Below are 20341 nucleotides of genomic sequence, written 5' to 3' on the forward strand. Positions count from 1 at the left end.
CAGAGGTAATTGATAAAGCATTATTGCATCTGTTCTATAAGTGGGAAATTGGAATAATGATCCCTTATTCATTAAATCAAAGACAATTTAATGGAGATGCCCAACCAGTCTTTTGAGTGAGAAACCAGTCTGCAGGAGGGGCATCCTCAGTTTTGATCCCTTCTCTAAGGAGGGCTAATCACAAGGAACAAGCCAGGCTCCTTTTTTGCTTTCCTGCCAAGGGAGCTCTCTGCTTCTGTAGGAGGCAAGGCACTTTCTGTTGAGGATATAAGGAATCCTGTATGTACTGTTCTCACAATCACACAGGTAGAGAAAGATTAAAGAAAACTGGCATTTAAAGCCTTGGAGTGTCGCGATGGAGCTCCAAACGGAAACTAAACTGTGAACTCTTGCAACAAGAGCTGCTGCTGAGTTCCTGACATATGTATGCTGCAGAAATACTTCAAAATATGTAACATAGGCCACTGGATGACATGCCACATTTGGACCTCGAAGGTCTGATCCTGTTCTACTAATATGGTACTGTGCCATTTCTGGACAGTCATTCTTCATCTCTTGTTTCATAAAACTCTTTGGCATAGGTAGTCTCCCACACTTTTTTGCCGTGTGAGACACAAAGACAAGGCAAGAAGGAAGCCTGATTTCAACTGTGGCCTTCAGCTAGTCAGGGCTAACCACTGCATCACATGTTCAATCACTGATGAATTCATGAGTTTGGCACAAACACATAGTGAGTTAGGAATTGAACAGCATTAGCAATCAGTCTATAAAGCAACCACTGCAGCATTAGCAAGGAAAGGTTTGAGATCACTCAGTGATGAGCACTGATCAACTGGTTCACTACAATAATTTAATAAATTGCTTATCTAGGTTTTTTTACATCCTATACAAGAATGCAAGGCTTTTTTTCCCTGTGTGATTAGTAATGGTGATGTTCATTATATCAAAATAAGGAAAAAGTGGTCTGCAGTACGTGATATTCTTGCCAAGACATATTTGGCACCTTCAGGTAGGTAAAATCATATTACTGACAGCAAAGGGCAACACAGACCTCATAAGTAAATGAAACCAAAAACATGTGTTAAAAAATCATACCAGCTCTTTACTATATCTGAGTATAAACCCCAGCATCATCTGTAGATTTGCTATAGAGCCAAAATCCTAGAAGTATTATCTCTTAAAAAATAATTTTAAACACCTATGTAAAATATATGTGAAAGAGGAAAGCAGTGCAACAAAGACAATGACAAATACCTTTGCTTTGACTAAACTACATCAACTTTTAGATGTTTACTGCATAATCTGATATGTCTAGCACACTTCATCATATCCAAAAGCTATAACCCTGTGAAATTTTATAATTATTTTCTTTGTGTATACAAATACTCCATTTATCATCCCAAAGACTAGTTGGTTATACCAAAAGTAACACAATACCATGTTGAAAACAAGAAGTTTTACAATGGGGTTTTTTGTTCTGTTAGCCTTAGGTCTGATACTCATTTACCTTGCATGTCACACTGCCTTTTCAAGCCGTGTTTGCTTGAGAAGGACTATATCATGACTGAGGTTAAACTCACATGAATATCATCTATTTTTCATTCATCTCAGGGAGTTGAACAGAGATGAACACTGAAGTAAGGCCATGCCCTGCACAGGACCAGCATCAAGGTGTCCCTTTTGCCCCACAGCCACATCATGTGCCAGATCCACGCCAGCCCAAAACAGCCGGCAGCCTCAGTGGAAACTGCCCTCACACCTGAGGCTGCAAGGGGAGAGCAAGTTACTTCCATGGCTGCTGCCCGCTCCAGAGTGCTTTCACCTTACGGCAGGCCCGCAACAGCACAGGAGCCCACAGTGAATACACCTGCCATGGTCACCTGACAGCAGAATCACAGGGTGAGTTAGGTTGGAAAAGACCTCTGAGATCATCAAGTCCAACCCCTGACCCAACACCAACCTGTCAACCACACCATGGCACTGAGTGCCATGTCCAATCTTTCCTAAAACACCCCCAGGGACGGTGACTCCACCACCTCCTTGGGCAGCCCATTCCAGTATCTAATCACTCTTTCAGTGGAGAAATTCTTCCTGACGTCCAGCTTAAACCTCTCCTAGCACAGCTTGAGGCTATGTCCTCTCATCCTGTCACTAGTTGAGTGGGAGAAGCAGGCCGACCCACAACTGCTACAGTCTCCTGTCAGGTGGTTGTAGAGAGTGATAAGGTCACCCCTAAGCCTCCTCTTCTCCAGGCGAAACAACTCCGCTCCCTCAGCCACTCCTCATAGGCCATATGCTCCAGACCCTTCCCCAGCTCCGTTGCCTTTCTCTGGACACGCTCCAGCACCTCAGTGTCCTCCCTGGAGTGAGGCGCCCAGAAATGAGGCCACGGGTGTGGCCTCAGCAGTGCCGAGAACAGGAGAAGAATCGCCTCTCTGGTCCTGCTGACCACACTATTTTTAGTACATCGGGACGCGGTTTCTTTTTCCGGGAGCACCCCGCGCCAACCGCAGGGCTGCCCAAGCCCGGTGTCCGCCAGCGCTCCGGCAGCACCGGGGCCAGCGCGCAGCCGCCCGGGCCGCAGCCGCGCGGAGATGGCGGCGGAGCAGGAAGCGGGCGGGAGGCGCCATGTCGGGCCCCGCTGCGGAGGTGAGGGCGCCGGCCCGGATGCCGGGGTACGGGACGTGCGGGAGCAGCGTTGTGTTTCCCTGGGGGCAGCAGGAGTGTGGCTTCCCCGCCTTGGTGGTGCCCAGGGAGCTGCTGCCCTTGCCTTGGCGCTGGCGGTGAGGTCGGGGGGTGGTCGCAGGAGGCACGAACCGCCCAGCTGCTCCCCAGCCCCGGTTTGCCCTTCAGCGCCGTGCAAGGCCCGGCTGGCCCTCGGGACCGAGGGGAACGGAGAACAGCGCCCTGAGAAGCGGGGGAGGGTTGGCAGGTAGGGCCGTGCCTGTTTCTCCTGCCCGGGCTGTGCCACGGGTCTGAGGCGCGGTGGCATTTCGCCTCTGAGCAGGACAGCAGTAGGTTAAACTTAAGCTAGAGGGGTCCGGGGATGTGTAGCAGGAACGGGTATGAGGTGCCAGGGGAGGTTTAGGTTGGACATTAGGAAGAATTTCTTCACAGACAGGGTGATTAGATGCTGGAATGGACTGCCCAAGGAGGTGGTGGAGCCACCGTTTTGGGAGGTGTTTAAGGAAAGACTGGACGTGCGATGGTCTGGTTGGACAGGGTGGTGTTGGGTCATAGGTTAGACTCGATGATCTCAGAGGACTTTTCTGATCTAATTGATTCTGTGATGTTTAATGAAGGATTTGGAGAAAACCCCGCAGAATTAGCGTGCCCGTGGCATTCTGGATCACAGTTACAGAGTGCACTGGCCTACCCGTTTCCTGGGAGCGGCTGCAGGCAGATTTGCAGGCTGATCTCTCCCAAGTTTCGTGGGCTGGTGTCTGAGCTGGAGGTTCCAGTGGTGATGCTCAGCCGCTGGTATCGTGAGCCTGACCCCAAACCTCGGCCAGACAAGCTGTCACCTGTGGCTGGCTTCCACGCCAAGGAAGTGTCAGCTTCTTCCAAATACACACGGCTGGACTGCTGCTCCCAGCTGCTGTAACTACCCTTCTGATTTATATCGGAAGCGGCCGTAATTCCACTCACAGAAGAGGCTGACCTTGGAAACTGCAGGATGGATATCTGTGATGGTACTATTATGGGAATTCTTTATGTATTTGTTATATTAGTCTCCCTACAGCATTGATGTCTTGAAATAATGCACATGTTGGCACAAATACAGAAAGGAGTTAGAGTTCATGCTTTTAAATGTAGTGTTATTTTAATAAATACATAAAAATCCATTTAATTTCAAGTGTATTTCATCCTTTATTTGAACCAGTACATCATGTGTCTTTGATCAAGATTCTCGAGTATTAAGAAATTATTTACTTTCGCTTTTAAGTGTTCTTTTAGCATAAGGAATTTTAGCAGACACTAATAATATTTTACAAATACCGTTTCTTTAAGTCATACTCTTTATCCATTCAGGATGGATGGCCTTTTCAGGAGCATATATACTCTCCTGCATACAAAGGATTTCTTTTTAAAGGAAAAAAGTTTTATAATTTTTCAGTGGAAAACCTGTGAAACAACAATAAAGTGGTATCTAATCTAAGTATGGCCCTGGCAATGGTATGACAAATAGAAATAGTATAGACCCAAGACTTAACTGAAAAAATGAATGTTAAAGCAATGCAAAGACAGTGTTCATTTGACAAATGATGAAAAGCTTGCAGAAGTTCATAAAGCATGTTTTTATTACTTATGTGTTCCATTTTTATATGAATTTGTCAGCACAATTTTCCATAAAAAGACATTGCAAACTAAACATTTATCTTTGCTTGTAGTGTGCTAGAATTGAAGTTTTTGCTAGCTCTATATGAATAAGAATAATCTTCAAAGCTATTTTGTAAAGGAAATGTATTCAAGAGAAAGAATTGCTTATTTCTCTCCAAAATGATTCATTTTTTCTTTGTAAAGTATTAAGTTAACAAATGTACTTTGGATGGATATGTCTTAAATACATTTTTACTTAACTGATTTAGGCTTCTGTCTTCAAGACAGTCTGTTTTGTTGGACTTTTGTGCCAATACAAAGCTCAATGAAAGAAGGAAGTGTGATCCACTTTAGGAAAGCTTTTTTTAGATTGAGGTTGTCCAGGTTTCAAATCAGTACATCTGCAAGAGGATATAAACAGTATTTATGGAGACTGAAAGATAGAGGGACACACAAGAGAAGTCTGATGAACTCTATTACTTAAAAGCGAATGTTAAACCTGCACCTCACAACATGTTCTTCTTTTCAGTAGGTTTAAAAAGTGCTAATTACACTTGAGTAAATGAACAAGAAATTTAAGATGAAATTACAAAATAGTAGAGGAAAGCTGTAATGCCAAGAAAGGACATGGGAAGTAACATCTTTATAGGGAAAGAATTTTCAGTCTTTTGTAGTTATAACAGAACGTGTAAAAGTCTGATTTTTTTTTCAAGTATTGGCTGCTGGAGCCATGATGTGCACAACAGTGTAACCTTTCCTTTTCAAAAAGGTATAAACTCCTAATCATTTTGTCTGCGGTGGAAAGATGGGAAGACTAGAGCCTTACAGCTTTAAAAGAAATGCAGAACAGTTTCCATTTTTTGTACTTCTAAGAGCATTATAGTGTATAAGCCAATCTCAATGTACTGGGAATTTTGAATTATGATTTCCCAGTGTTTGGAGGGCGATGTTACGAATGCTTCTTGTGCCCAGACATTGAGTAGAGGGAGCAGAGCAGCTGAGTGATACAATCCCAGTGGTGTTGAGAGAGCACCCAAACATTTCATGAACTGACACTGTTACCTGTATAAGGCAATACAGTTAAAGTATGTTGAAGAAACTAGCTTCTACTTGGAGATGTCACAGCCTTCCTGAAATTGTTTCGCTGGTTTGCTGTCTGAAGTGATTGGAAATACGAATATGAACATTTGCATCCATCCAGATGAACAGTTTAGGAGACTAAACTATATTGAATAAAAGTAGTTAAGTAATAAATGATGACACAAATCTGCTTAGATCATATTTCTATCGCCAGGTATTTTTCTTGAGTGAGGCACAATGTTTATAGCATCCTCTTGCTGTGGGAAAATAGTGAAACATTGTTCATGTTGTCTGTCAGGTTTAATAATTCTTTTTTGTTACAAAATCAGTTACTGTTGGAAAAACATGAATGTTAGGAAATGAACAACTAATTCCACAAAGTGCAAAAAGCTCTTTTTCACCCAGTGAAGTTTTGGCTCAGTACTGAAGCGGGTGGTGCTAAAGGAGTGATAATAGCATTTTCTGCTTGGCTTAGCTTAAGTTTTGCTCTTCATGATAGAGATATGTTGGGAAAATGCCAGATGTATTTCTAACAAGCTTGGATTTTTATGCAGATGGTAAGCTGTACTCTTTAGCTTTCAGGAGACTCTGTTAATGTATAATCACAAAAATTATTGTATGATTTGTGAAAGATTGTGTGCAGCCTCACCAAAGGCCTGAATCCCATGATAAACTTTACTGTAGAAGCTCAGCTTAGTGCAAAATACATGTCATAATCTGTGTCTCTTCTGTAGCTAGATAGCATTGTCATGTCTGAGTCATTGGCTTAAATTTCATTCAACACACTTCTTTTCCTCTCTATTTGTCACTTGAGACCAAAATGGGAGTTCCTGTTTAGAAAATGTGCCCTGTGTGTCAAAAGCCTGACTTTTGACCTGCTTGAAGCCCCAGCTAGTACCTCATACTGACAAGTAGTGGAAAGTGGCTGAGAGAAAAGGGATTCCTCTGCCAGCTTTGACAAGGCTTTGTCATGAAGATTTGAAAAACCAGAGAGCCCCATGGAACATTTCTGTGACCTTGTGCTGAAACTAGGAAATGGATTTTAGAATAAAGTTAGTTAATATTGAAAAATAACCTGGTTGTAGATTAGAGAAACCACACAAGTGTTTCTTTATGTGAAATGGTGCAAATTTTAAAGGAAATTAAAGCCCACGTTGTTTATACATAATTACCAATGAAACTGTTGATGACAAATCTCTCAGAACTATATATACATTTCATTATTGCCCCATTGAATCACAATGTATTATAATGTATTGTGAGTCTGTATAGCTGTCCTATTGTGGAAGAGATTAGCTAATACCTCCACTTGACACTTGTAATCTGTAACTTGTTAAAAGTAAATTTCATAATTTTTTAAACTCCTTAAAATTATTTTATTAACAAGGTCAACAATATCAATAGAAATAGAGATTTCATGTCAGTGGAGTAATTACTTGTAACATTTTTTGTGTTTCAAGTAGTTAACTTCATTTAGTAGAAAAATTCATGTGATTAAGGAAGACAGGATATAGGAAAAGCTAAAATATCTTCCAGTGTGAATCAGTTTAACTGTAAATGAAGTTATTAAAAGGAGCCATTAGCAACGTAATGTCTCTGCTGGGATGTGTATCCTCTCTAACATCAGCTGAGCATCCTAGAACTCAAAACAGCTGTAGCTATTCAATTTCTAAAGTATTTTCTCATTTAGGTTTTGCCATGGAACAAGTCAGGGTTTAATTCGTCTGGTGTAGCTGTAATATCTTGAACATTTTCATGAGCTCTGGCTTACATACTGATGTCAAATGAAGCCAGTGGCTAAGCAGCTTGTCTGGTAAGGACAACAGCTTTTCCTATCTCATTAAATCTATGCATGTTTGATCTTATTAGAAAAATGTGCTGAGAGCTCTGCATTGAGGTTGATCCCTGAGGCTTGAGAATTTCATTATGTACTCTATTGATTGTTTTATCTTTTTTCTTTTTTTTTTTAAGAATATAAGAATTCTATTTTAATTAAAAGTGGGGAGTCTAGGAGAAGGAACTCCAAATAAGGATTAAAAATTGGCCTTGTAAAAGAGGATACTCGGTGCATCTTCACATGAATGTGATACACTCTGCCACCTCTCCTCTTCAAACTCCCCTAATTTGGGAAGAAAGCTGTGGGAGAATGATTTCACTGAGAGAAACACAGGGTCGAGACAGTATGGCTCCAGATTAGTTGAAAGTGCTGTAGTTCAAGCAGTCGCTGATGTAAAAGATGCAGAACAAAGCTACTTCTCCATAGTGCTGTGTACTTCACTGCTTCTGGATCTGTGAGTGAGAGGTGACTCTTGGTCAGTGAGGTGTCAGTGGTCATGGACAGCTGGAAATTACACCGCTGTATTGCCTCAATTCTCATTGTATTAACTTAGCTTTATTCATGTGGCTATTCTTTGAAGATGAACTTTACCTAGTTCTGTATTTTTTCAGTGTGGGAGGCAGTCCTGTAGAGAGGCAGGAAGAGCTCTGCTTTTTGCAAAAATGAAATAAAACCTCCAGTAAGTGGTTTCTTGGTGACATTGATGATATCTGCTCTCCCACTGTAGATAGGATGGAGAAATGTTTTTGGAGTTGGAGGCTGGCTGTGAGAATTCTCTGATTTCTGATTAGGCTCTTGAGTTTAAAATAGCATTTGATAATTTTCATAGTTTATATGGGATTTAGGTTGCCCAAAGTAAGTTGGTGTTTCCAGGATTATGCTATGCACCATCTCTGCTATAGCATTAACATTTTTTAACACAACAGTTGCAGAGAATTTATTCCAGTGTATCATGGTTTCACCCCAGCCAGCAGGAAAGCCTCATGGAGCCTCTCATTGGAGCCGTGGCCCCACCAGCAGGTCTGGGGAGAGAACTGGAAGGATAAAAACCAGAAACTCATGGGTTGAGATAAGCACAGTTTAATAGGAAAAGTGAAAGCCACACACATAAGCAAACCAAACCCAGGAATTCATTCACTGTGTCCCACAGGCTGGCAGGTGTTCAGCCATCTCCAGGACAGCAGGGCCCCACCATGTGTAATGGTGACTTGGGAAGACAAACTCAATCACTCCAAATGTCCCCGCCTTGTCCTTCTTCCCCCACTTTATATACTGAGCATGATGTCAGATGGTCTGGAATATCCCTTTGGTCAGTTGGGGTCACCTGTCCTGGCTGCGTCTCCTCCCAATCTCCCATGCACCCCCAACTTCCTCACCATCGTGGCAGTAGGAAAGGCAGAAAAGGCCTTGGCTCTGTGTAGGCCCTGCTCAGCAATAACAAAAACATTTCTATATTATCAACTCTGTGCATAAGTCCAGAACACAGCCCCATACCAGCTGCTGTGAAGGAAATTAACTCCACCCCAGCTGAAAGCAGCACACACTATTAGGAGTACTTGACTTCTGATCCTTGTCTGGGCTGTAGTCTGGATTTTTTTCCAGTTACATAGAATTTCTTGTAGAAAAGCTCACCTACATTGAAGGTTGGGATGAGGGAGAAGAAGACTGGTGTTCAGCCTTCCAAGACATTCATACACACTTGCTTGGATGCATTCTGAGTTTGTCTTGGTTTTTCAGCGTTAAGACAAAATGGGCTATGGCTTTACACAAGATAAGGTGTAAAGCAAAGACAAAGCATTTACCCCAAATACTTTTGGAGAGGGCAGTGTTTTTCTCGGGGACTGAATTTGCACTTAACAGCAAGTGTCTCAGGCTGTGGTTTTTTTTGTTTGTTGGTTTTCTCTTAGTCATTTTACTGTTTAAAAATGTTCTTACTCAACTTGGCATTATTACAGGATGGCTATATTTTAAACCTGAGGTAGCCTGATATTCTTTTTTTTTTTGGAAGCGAACTGGCTTACAAGTTTTTTATTGATTGTCATCATTTATTCTTGTACACACAAGTGACTCATTATACCATGCAGTCAGAGTGAGAGCTCATAATGATTTGGCAAGAAAGTGCCTCATCAGCACAGCATTACAGAGTCTCATTGTAAATATGAGCCTTGTAACCTTCAGTGTACATTTGGAACTCAAACAGATGTTGTCATGCATATTTGGAAAGTCATGGCAGTCAGTTGAAGTCCCTGGTGACTGGAAAAAAGGAAACATCACTTCCATATTAAAAAAGGGGAGAAAGAAAGATCCAGAGAACTACAGACTGGTGAGCCTCACCTCTGTGCTTAGGAAGAGCCTCCTAGAAGATGTGCTAACACACATAAAAGACAGGAAGGTAATTCAAGGTAGCCAGCATGCCTTTACTAATGGCAAGTCATGCCTGACCAACTTGGTGGCCTTCTAGGATGGAGTGACAACAAGGGTTGACAAGGGAAGACTGACCAATGTCAACTGGACTTGTGTGAGGCCTTTGTTATGGTCCCACATGACATCCTTATCTCTGGATTGGAGAGATACGAACTTGATGGATGGACTCATTCTTATTTAGTGGATAAGGATGGATGGATGGAGCCAGGGAGTTGTGGTCAGTGTCTCTATGTCCAGGTGGAGGCCAGTGATGAGTGGTGTTCCTCAGGACTCTCATGGGACTGGTGCCCTTCATCAGTGACATGGGCAGTGGGATTGGTGCACCCTCAGCAAGTTTGCAGATAACACAACAGCAGGACAGGATGCCATCCAGGGGGCCTTGGACGAACTTGAGAAGTGGGCCCCTTGTACTATATCAAATTGTACAACTTCTCCATCTCCTACACTTTGCAGGTAATTTTTAGGGTTATTCCTTTTAATGGCAGTTCTATGGATGAATAAATCTTCCCCTGTATCATCTTGTGTTATAAATCCATAGTTGTTTTTCCACAAGCACCTCATGAGATTCAACAAGTCCAGGTGCAAGGTGCTGCACCTGAGTCAGGGCAGTCCCAGACATGAGCACAGACTGGGAGAAGAAGTCATTGAGAGCAGCCCCGTAGAGAAAGACTTGGGGGTTCTTATGGATGAGAAGCTGGACATGAGCCAACAGCGTGCACTCATGGCCCAGAAGGCCCATGGCACCCTGGGCTGCATCAAAAGCAGCGTAGCCAGCAGGTCGAGGGAGGGAGGGTTCTACTTTGCCCTCATGAGACCCCACCAGGAGTGCTGCATCCAGCTCTGGGATCCTCAGCCCCAGAAAAACATGGACTTGTTAGAGCAAGTCCAAAGCAGGACCACAAAGATGGTCAGAGGGCTGGAGCACCTCTCCTATGAAGATGGGCTGAGAGAACTGGAGTTGGTCAGCCTGGAGAAGAGGAGGCTTTGGGGAGGCCTTACTGTGACCTCATGTTGTGACTTTTTATATGGGCAGATAGTGACAGACCAAATGGCAATGGTTTTAGATTGAAAGAGGGCAAATTTAGATTAGATGTTAGGAAGAAATTCTTTACGCAGAGGGTGGTGAGGCACTAGAACAGATTGCCCAGAGAAATTGTGGCTGCCCGATCCTTGGGAGTGTCCAAGGCCAGGTTGGGTGTGGCTCTGAGCAACCTTGTCTAGTAAATGGCATCCCCTGCCCATTGCAGGGGGGTTGGAGCTAGGTCCTTTCCAGCCCAAACCATTCTGTGATTCTGTCATTGCTAAACTGAAATGCCTTGTGCCGTTGTGGGAGGGATGAGGATGTTTGTTTTCTACTGCACAAAACTGTGACGCTACCATTTGTTCGTTCTTTTTCTTACAGCTCTACCTTAACAAAGATGCATGATTCATTTCATAACTTAAGAAAAAACCCTAGTCTTTCTGGGATTTCTTGTCTCTTGGAATTAGGAACACAGCAGAACAGTGCTGACTGAGTTCGATTCAGTTAGTTTTATAAGTACTTGCTCAGCAGCATTTGTCAAATTGCATTAAATCAGGTAGAAAAGCGGTCAAATTCCAAATTAAAGAAAGAAAGAGCAATATACAAACAATAGCTGAATAAGGGATAAACCCCTTTCCCTTCTGTCTGTATCCCAACATCGATGGACTCTACAGGGTTTATTTGCCAAAATTAGGCAAATACATACCATAAAAATGTGAAGTCTCCTAAAGGTCACAGGGTAATTGTTTTATCTTTTTTCTTCACAGAGGCTGGAGTTACTCATGCACATTTCAAAAGATTCCATGGGTTTGCTATGCCACAGCTCCCTCAAGTGGTAGAATAATTTTCCATTTGGAATTGCAGCTTTATTTCTGTGACACACTTGTATTCTCTTCAAAAGGTTTTGGGGCTTCTCCCAACTTACGTTCTGTCTGATTTATAACAGAAACAACAGAGTTCAAAGAACAGGAGTCTGAGCAGGGAAGAACTCAGGCTTACTATACTTGGGTTCCCAGTGAACTTCGGCTAGAAAAAACGGCAGTATTACAACTGCGTCGGTAATTTCAAGTTTCTTCTTATAAGAATGCAAAAAACATGTTTTCTACAGTTGTCTAACACAATCATGTTGTGCCTTGATTAGAAAAGATGCTTGATATTCAGACTTGATATGAAATGCAGTGCACTTTTCCCAGTATTAATTAATGAGCTTTGCTTCATTCTTTGAAAGAAACCATGGTAGTAAAACGAACTGTTGGATTACTTTATATGGTCTTTTTAAGTTGAGGAATCTCTGTTTAATTTCTGTTTGCATAAAACAATGGTGTCAAACCTTGGTGATAAATCTGGTCATTACATGATTTATAGGGCAACAAATGTACAAACAACTTTTCATTGTTTTCATCACACTTCCTTTTAATTTGGAAATCAAGATGAAATTTATGCTTGAGTGGTTAGTGTAGTATTTCAGAAGTATGTATTGCTTTTCACCTTGAAGGATTCTAAAACTTTTTGCCAACTAGGTACGCACAACAAAGCCAGGACCATTCCTAGAATATTTCGCTGCAGAAACCTCTCTGATGTCCCTGATAATAATAATATAATATAATATAATATAAATAATAATACCTTTATTCAGTGATTTTTTTCTGCTGTTTCTTATGCTTCTCCCAACTACCAGTAAATATCCCTCTCCATTAAAATATTTAATTACTTTTTCTGTTACTTTTACTTAACTTTGCATATTACATTTGAAGGGAGTCAGTCGTACCTCTTTGCTAGAAGTTGTACATTTTGAGACAAGCATTTCCTTAGAAGTGATTGTTTTGACTTAAGTGTGAGGAGTCTATTAGGTGGTTTAATTTCCAAAATTATTTTAAAATAGTTGCCTATAATTTGATGTCCATATTTGTGTTTTCAGTTTGTTTATTTAGCAGCTGCTGAAACATTTACAAACTTGAATTTAATGTTGCATGAACTTGAAAAGTCAGCACATGACTAAGAAAATTTAAAATTTCTGATAATTAAATTTATTGCCATAGTGTAAGAGTCCTAAGGTAGAACCTTGCCATGCTGGGGGGCTGTGTAGGATCAAGTAGATAATGATGAGCAAGGACCACTACCATGAAGCAGGTGATACCCACAGACTCAGCATATGGATCTTGCATGTGGATTTCTTACATACAGATCCTCACCCTGCAATATTAGAGAGGAAACTTCCTATGAAGCATAGTCCTCAATGAAATATCAAAATACCTCACCTTTGCCACAGGGTAGAAATATATGCACTGACAAATTATCAGCAGAGTAGTTTGTGTCTGATAATTTCTTTGTGTGTCCATTGTCCTATATGCTAAATACTGAGAGCTCATGAAGTCATCTTGCCTTAGGTAAGTTTTACAGTGTGTGAGCATAATACAACGCATACATAGACACAAGATCTGGAAGAAGCACAACTGATTATAAGGCATAGCAGTCATACTGCGTTAACATTTAACTGTCACCAACTCTGCCCTGGATTGCATGAAAAACAGTAAATCAGCAGATAATAATTTTCTAATGTCAACTTCTTGGTATTCTGGAGACAGAGAACTGTTCTTGCTTTGTGAGGGCTCTCCTACGTTACAAAACACTTCTTTTTGTTCACAGCCTCCGTGTGTTCCTGTAGCAGAACAGAGGAGTGGATGCACTTACATGGGCTTTTTAGTATGATGATGCATAGGGTTCAACTTAAGTATGTGAAAACTGCATCCTGGTTCTCTGATTTTGAAACTTCTTGAGTAATAACATCAAGTTTCTGTAATTGCCATTATTGAGGTTTTGTAGGACTTCAAAACGTAAGACAGGAGTGTTTAAATACAGCTTAAGGGAATGCTGAGAACGTTCACTGTGCAGGGTGGGTTGGTTCTGTTTGTATAGAAAAATGTCTTACCCTCTCTGCCTTTTGATTTTGTGGAACTCTGAGGTCCTACCTAAAGTTGGAACTTGTTTCTGTCCTGCAAAAGACAAGTTAGCTGGTGGTGGTCATAGAAACAACAGAGTGTGCAAATTATACAGCTGTATCTCTTGTCCCTCCTCTGCCCCTGTTCTCAGGAGTTTTCATCATGGAAACAGTGATGCTGCAAGAAACCTGCTTGTGATTCCTTTCCCATATGGACATGTGTAGCTAGCCTTGTCTCTGTCAGGCAGATGAGTTTTTCTGGAGTAGAATCAGGATGTATGCAATTTCAGACAAAACACTGATTTTGTGCGTAAACTAAGACTAACTGTAGAAAAGAGGAACACAATACTTACAAGACACCATTCATTTCTGCATTCTACATTTAATTCTCCTTTTTAGCAGAAAAATAATAGTAGGAGTAGAAACATTTTTTTGTATGCAAATTGGCAATAACAATGCACTGAGCATTTTTTGATCAAAGGACTTGATGAAAAGGAATCAAAAGGAAATACTATTGAAACCATGAGATTCTGCATTCTGAAGACCCCCTTTGATTTTCCTTTATGCGTCAGAGTATATGGGAGCATGCTTTACTAATGCTACAGCTGCAAGAAAATACAGAGGGATCTGTCTTTAACCTTCAAGAATTTTCAAAATTTGTAGATATCAGTGTTTTGAAACTGTTTTGCTGGTGTCACTGGTTTTGAGCTGCCCCGTCTTGATAATCCATCTGTAATATGATGCCAGAGCTAGTGAGGGAAAGGGCAGCAATAGGACCTCAGGTAAAAGTCACTACTCTGACTTGCATCTCTGATAGCTCTAAGGAGAAACTTTTGAAAGAGATGCAGCATGATGTCTTGTACAGCAAGTGAAAAGTTGAGGGTCATGTATGAACCAGGATGGTGTTTCAGGCTTCTGTACACCATTTCAAGAAAATGGTGGCAAACTCAGTGATATATACAAATAAAATAGAGTAAAATAGCATAAAATGAAAAGAAGACCTTGTGTGAATATACAGAAGATGAATTAATGTCATAACTGCAGGAAAGGTGATGATCTTTCTTTTGTTTTCAGGTTTAAAAATGTCTGACCTGGAAAATATTGTACGCAGAACCCACAGTATTGAAAAACTACTGTCTGAGAACAATTTGCAAGATATTGAGGATCATCTTAAAGAACTTGAAGATGTTGACATGACTGTAGAATATCTTCAGGGGACAGATGTTACCAAGGCTGTATACAGAGTACTCAAGAGCTGCCCTTCAGAAGGGTTGAAAAAGAAAGCAAAGCAGTTATTATCAAGATGGAAAACACTTTACAAGAATAACTCTGCTCAGTCAATGCAACTTAAAAAGTCCGTTTCTGTGTATGTGAAAGAGGAAATGGAGCATCTTGGTGTAGTTCCTAGAGAGCAGTTGCTGTCTGAAGGACCATGTCAGCAGGAGGCATTAGATGGTACTAGTTCCAACATTTTGGTCCCATCACAAACTGTTAAAAATGCGGTATGTAACAATGCAGAAGGCAGTATGAATCAGCATTCTTCTTTTGAGGAGCAACACACTGTTCATGAAGATTCTAAATCTGTTGTTAGCAAAGCAAGTCTGCAGCAGCATCCAATGAGAGCTCTGAGGTGTAAATGTGTGGATCTTCTTTATAAAGCTTTGATTGGTTCTGCCAAAGATGAAGAAGAAACTGTTAAATGGCTAGAGTTAGCTAAAGACATTGAAGAACATATTTTTGTTCTTCATGCTAAAAATGATAAAAAGTACAAAAATTGCATTAGAAGTAAAATCTCTAACCTTAAGAACCCTAAAAGTTGCCACTTAAAACATAACCTTTTTTCAGGGACTTTGAGCCCAAAGGCTTTTGCTGAGATGACAGTGATGGAAATGGCCAGCGATGAACTGAAACAGCTCAGGGCTCTGTACACAAAATCATCTGTTCAGGAACATCAGCTTCCGCAGGTTATTAATGGCACACAGACAAATAAAATAAAATGCAGACGCTGTGAAAAATTTGATTGCACTGTAACTATGATTGCCAGAGGAACTCTCTTTCTTCCAGCTTGGGTGAGAAACACAAACCCAGACGAACAAATGTTGACTTACGTTATTTGTAATGAATGTGGAGAACAGTGGTATCACAGCAGATGGATTTGTTTGTAATGCTATCTCTCTTTAATAAGGGATTTGGTAACGTGTATGAGAACGTACCTCTGTTGAAACTCTGTAATTTTAAATTCTGCACTGATATTATGTGAGTGCTGCCACTAAAAACCTCAAAATCAATTTTTAAAAAAACTGCTATTGTATTTTTAAAGATGACTTGAATGAATCTTACGTGTTTTTAAGTAATCTAAATAGGTAAAGAAATAAAATGGTAAAGAGGAAAAAATGGTTACACTGTATCTGAGTGGAATATTTGCTAGTTAATCCATTAAAAATATTCTAAGTGCTGCAGTTTTTTCCTGAAGGGACTAGATACTTGGAAATTTTTTTTTATCTTCAGGAGGAGTTCTTTCACAGAACATAAGTTTAATTTACAGTAAACAAACTGTTTCCAGAACTGTAGTTCACATACTTGTGTGCATTGCAGAATGTTCAGCATGGATTCACTCCTTAATTAAATCACTATTTGCAAGCAAGTGTTAGATTATTAAGTTGGTTTGAGAGGTGATTTCTAACAGGGAAAAAGAAACAAAAAGAGCATTAAAGGGGGAGAAAGCAGCTAGCAAATTAAAGCAAGAATTACATTATGCTTTAGTTTTATTTTAGCTCCTGGAAGGAAAACAGGAGCTGTGACAGTCTATCAGTATGCGGGCCAGATTTATAATGTAAGATGGTATGGCCTGCTACTGCAAAGAAATTAATGCAGGATCAGATAATGGATTGTTTCAGAAAATGATGTAAATATATTATTTATGTTTATTTAATAAAATTAATAGGAGTTAATAACTTTCTGAGTGAATATCGTCTCTGGAACTGGGACATCTGTCCTGAACTGAGAAAATTAATGTTTTTGTATAGTGCTGGTTACCCACAAACAATGAATAGAAGGAAATCCAATAGCAGAATTTTTTATACATATTTTTGTTCCAGAGTCAACAGGATTCTCGCTGATTTTTTACAAGAAGTATTTATTTTTTTAAAAAAAAATTAATTCTTCTCACTGTGAGAGAAGTATCTTTTACGTATCTTTTACGAATGTGCAACAGGCATTTTGCACTTCAACGTTAAAATGTATCAGCAGAGCAGAGAAACCTGCGGAGTATTTGCTGGAGGAATTGAGGACAGTTGTGCACCCATCTGACTATGACACAGCTGAGGCTGGTCGGCTCCTCTGGGCTGAGCTGCATGACCTCTTAGAGAAAGGAGTTGGGGGCATGAAATGAGAAAATAGCTGAACTAAAAGCCAGCTAGGACTGAAAGACAGGCCTTTATCTGTATATGGGGAAAATTACATGTAACCTGATGTTGCAAAGAGACACTTAACCTGTTCTACTGAAAAAAAGAAGAAAAATCTTTCCATTCTGTGAAGTGTTAACAGTTAACTTTCAGCGGCATTACTTAGATTTTTATCATGTGAAAAAGTGTGTTTTAGGGGAATTGCACTGATGTAAAATACACATTAAAGCTTTAGGCCAGACCCCCAATGTTCAACTGTGTAACCAAGGAGTTGCTATCTGGCCTTCCTTCCCGGCCCTTACTTGTGTGCTGAAATTGATGCTTACAAGTAGTCCTGCTTAAGTGGGAGGACTTTTGTGTACAGTATTATTGTTAGCTTTCAATGAAACTACAGGAAAGCAAACACTCCTGTGTTAGTGGATCACAGTAAGCACAGGATTGTGTGCAGTCATTTTGAAGGTCATGGTCCTATTGAGGAGAGCTTTATGCCAGCACTGTGCTGTGTCAGAACACCATGTAGCAGAAGACATTATTTTAGCTGTGAACAGCTTATAAATAATTTCTGCATGCAGTTCGTTTTGAAGCCATTCCAGTAATGTAGAGCTCATCCAAGTTTTATCTTGGCAAAGGGAAATGTAAAAAGGCATGGAGGGTGTTTTTGACAGAATATATTTCAAGGGTAAAATTTGTATCTGTAACACTGACTACATTTGTGACATAATATATAACATCATTTTCTTTTGAATTGCCCATCACTAATATGTAACTGTGCAGGCTTAAAATATTTGACTGGCTAAGTTGATATGCTTTGTCTCAGCTAACTTGCAACTACATAGTGTGTACAGCAGCAGGAGGGTGTAGATCACTGAAGTACAGGAAGTATAGAGTCCAGAAACAAAAGAAACGCTTTGAAAAGTGAGATTCTTTTATATTGTTGAAGTCTCTTTTTTTTTTTCAGTTCATTCCAGGTGAGAAAAATATCTCTTTTTTAAGCAGAGACAATTCATTTGGGTATGATGTTTAGCATGTCCAGGCAGCTACTCCTACAAGGACCGTGACATTAGAGGTGATCCCCACAAACACAGGAGAAATGTAAGCTGAACAAGGCTAAAGTCTGTATTTGTCTCCACAGGGTTTTCCAGAGATTCTATAAATTCAACTGCTTCTTGAATCCTGTGATTTAACAGCAGCAATAAGGCCTTAAACATAAATTGCGCTCAAAGATCAAGCAGCCTGTAGCTGCAGAACTTGTGATACATATCTTAAGAAGATGAGAGCTAAATTAACAATGAATTTTACACAATTTTCAATGTAAAAACAAAGATACTATTCTATATCTGAAGTGCTCTATTAATTGTACTCAATGTTGCTCCCTTAACACCAGTAACAAAACTTCTGGTTCCTAGAGATCCACTGCCAGATCCACTTCTGTTCTGTTGAGTGCCTTTTCTATCTCTGTCATACCCCTCTTACTGTGCACTTTTTAGGGAGGTACTCAGCTGCCATTTGTTGTTTATAACTCTTTCTTCTTTTCAAAACCAAAAGTAAATTTGTGCTGTTTATTTTTCATTTAAAGTGTATTCGTTTCTGTCTGTTGTGCTATGTATGTTTGCTACTAAAGCAAAGAACTGCAACTCTTTAAACAAAAAACACCTTTTTTGTGCCAAGAAAGAAAGTTAGCTGGTAACAGGCTGTGATTAAGGAGCAAATATGTCGAATTACAGTCCTTCAGGGAATCTTCAGGATGTAATGGCCCAATTCACTGACTGCCTGGAAGATAAGGAAAGAAACAAGAGTACTTTGTTAATTTCTTGGATTTGCTTGGGAGTTGGCTTGTTGCATTCTGGTATTAACAGAGCCATGAAGGCAGATGACTTCATATCCCCTCATTTTGTGCTGCTGTAATTCAGCCAAGAGGTGACAAAGTCATGTTTTACTGAGGCCATGTCCTCACTTGCCAGGATGGAACATAGTCTCCTTGCCAACTACAGATGGTAAAAAGTATTATTCACAAACTCTTATTATAAGAGAGCTTTGCTGATACAGACCTTCCCCTACACACACACAAAAAAGTTGTCCATTATTTTCCATTGGATGTTTTTTGTGCTGTTCACTCTGATGTGACATAACACCACTTCATGAATACACCTCTGTGAACAAAATCCTTAAGGTGCAAAGTCAGCTTTCAGATGAAGGCGTGTGTGATGGAGCAGCAAGGGTGGGTTACTGTGCAGGGGGAGGCGAGCCAGGAGTGGATGGTGAGTGTCAAGGCATATAGGGACAGTGGCTTCAGTTAAAAGGGTCACTGTCCAGCAGCACCCAAACAAGAGCAAGGCAGGTCCGGTGACAATAATCTGCCAAAACTCCAGTGAGAAGCAGGCAAGTCTGGGGAGGTGCTGTCGGATGGAGATTTGGTGCACAAGGTGGGGTGCAGGAACAGGATCACCAGGCTTGTACAGTGTCTGAGCTGAAATGGGGCTATTGCTGGCAGTGGGAATCTGAAGCAGCTGCCCCCAGCAGCACTGCCCCAGCCCTGCTGCCGTCCACTGGGATGGTCAGGCAGCAGCCTCGGGTGGGGCAGCCCCACAGCAGCCACCACTGGGACCCTCCCTGCCTGTCTGCAGAATTTAAACGGGAGTGATTTTGGTGCACATGTTTTAAACTGCATCCTAGCTGGGCATGTTCCTCTGTCTGACCTCAGAACTGGCAGGTGTACTTCATGTGACCAGCCCTCAGTGGCATTATTTGTTCTAAATTTGTATTGTTCTATAGCACTGTTGGGTTTGTTACATACACGGTATGTAACAGTGGACACAGAGAAAAGGGCCTTCAGTTCCTGATCCTCAAGCACTCATGCATGTGTATTAACCATGAGAGCAACCCTGTGATGCTCCATTATGCCTATGAAATCATAAGCATAGTAGCCATGGTTACACCATAGTTCTTTTCTATTTTCTTATATGTTCCCATGTTAAAGAAATAAAAATACATCTTATCTGAGAAATTCAAGAATTTTGTTTCTAAATAGAACTTGAATAAATTTCGAGGTACCTGGACAAGCTGAAGAAGTGGGTCCAAGTGGATCCTCATGAGGATCAATGAGGCCAAGTGCAAGATGCTGCACCTGGGTCAGTGCAACACCTGGTATCAATACAGGCTGGGAGTTGAATGGATTGAGAACAGCTCTGAGGAGAAGGACTTGGGGGTGCTGGTGGATCAGAGGCTGGATATGAGCCAGCAATGTGAACTTGCAGCCCAGAAAGAATCAAAAGCAGCATGGGCAGCAGGTTGAGGGAGGTGATTCTGTTCCTCTACTT

The 20341-nt window shown here is 40.9% G+C and overlaps 1 protein-coding gene across 4 annotated transcripts; it reads left to right on the forward strand.

Moving 5' to 3' along the window:
• Positions 1-2382: 2382 nt before the first annotated feature.
• On the forward strand, positions 2383-18593 carry TCEANC (transcription elongation factor A N-terminal and central domain containing). 4 transcript variants are annotated; one of them, XM_039550552.1, is made up of 2 exons: positions 2383-2649; positions 14695-18593. In XM_039550552.1, the coding sequence occupies exons 1-2, from the start codon at positions 2595-2597 to the stop codon at positions 15783-15785; spliced, it is 1146 nt and encodes a 381-aa protein (XP_039406486.1). In that variant the 5' UTR covers positions 2383-2594; the 3' UTR covers positions 15786-18593. The 4 variants fall into 4 exon arrangements, with proteins under 4 accessions (XP_039406486.1, XP_039406490.1, XP_010392707.1 ...); XM_039550556.1 differs by having other exon boundaries at positions 2604-2675; XM_010394405.4 differs by lacking the exon at positions 2383-2649 and adding an exon at positions 2682-2932.
• Positions 18594-20341: the final 1748 nt, after the last annotated feature.

The sequence above is a fragment of the Corvus cornix genome, chromosome 1, assembly GCF_000738735.6.
Source record: "Corvus cornix cornix isolate S_Up_H32 chromosome 1, ASM73873v5, whole genome shotgun sequence".
In the NCBI taxonomy this organism is placed as follows: domain Eukaryota; kingdom Metazoa; phylum Chordata; class Aves; order Passeriformes; family Corvidae; genus Corvus; species Corvus cornix.

What these genes read in the sequence shown, in the direction of transcription:
- TCEANC (XM_039550552.1), top strand. Translation starts at nt 2,595, where the DNA reads ATGGCGGCGGAGCAGGAAGCGGGCGGGAGGCGCCATGTCGGGCCCCGC. An exon ending in TGTCGGGCCCCGCTGCGGAG is followed by an intron (nt 2,650 to 14,694) that starts GTGAGGGCGCCG and finishes TTTTGTTTTCAG; the next exon opens with GTTTAAAAATGTCTGACCTG.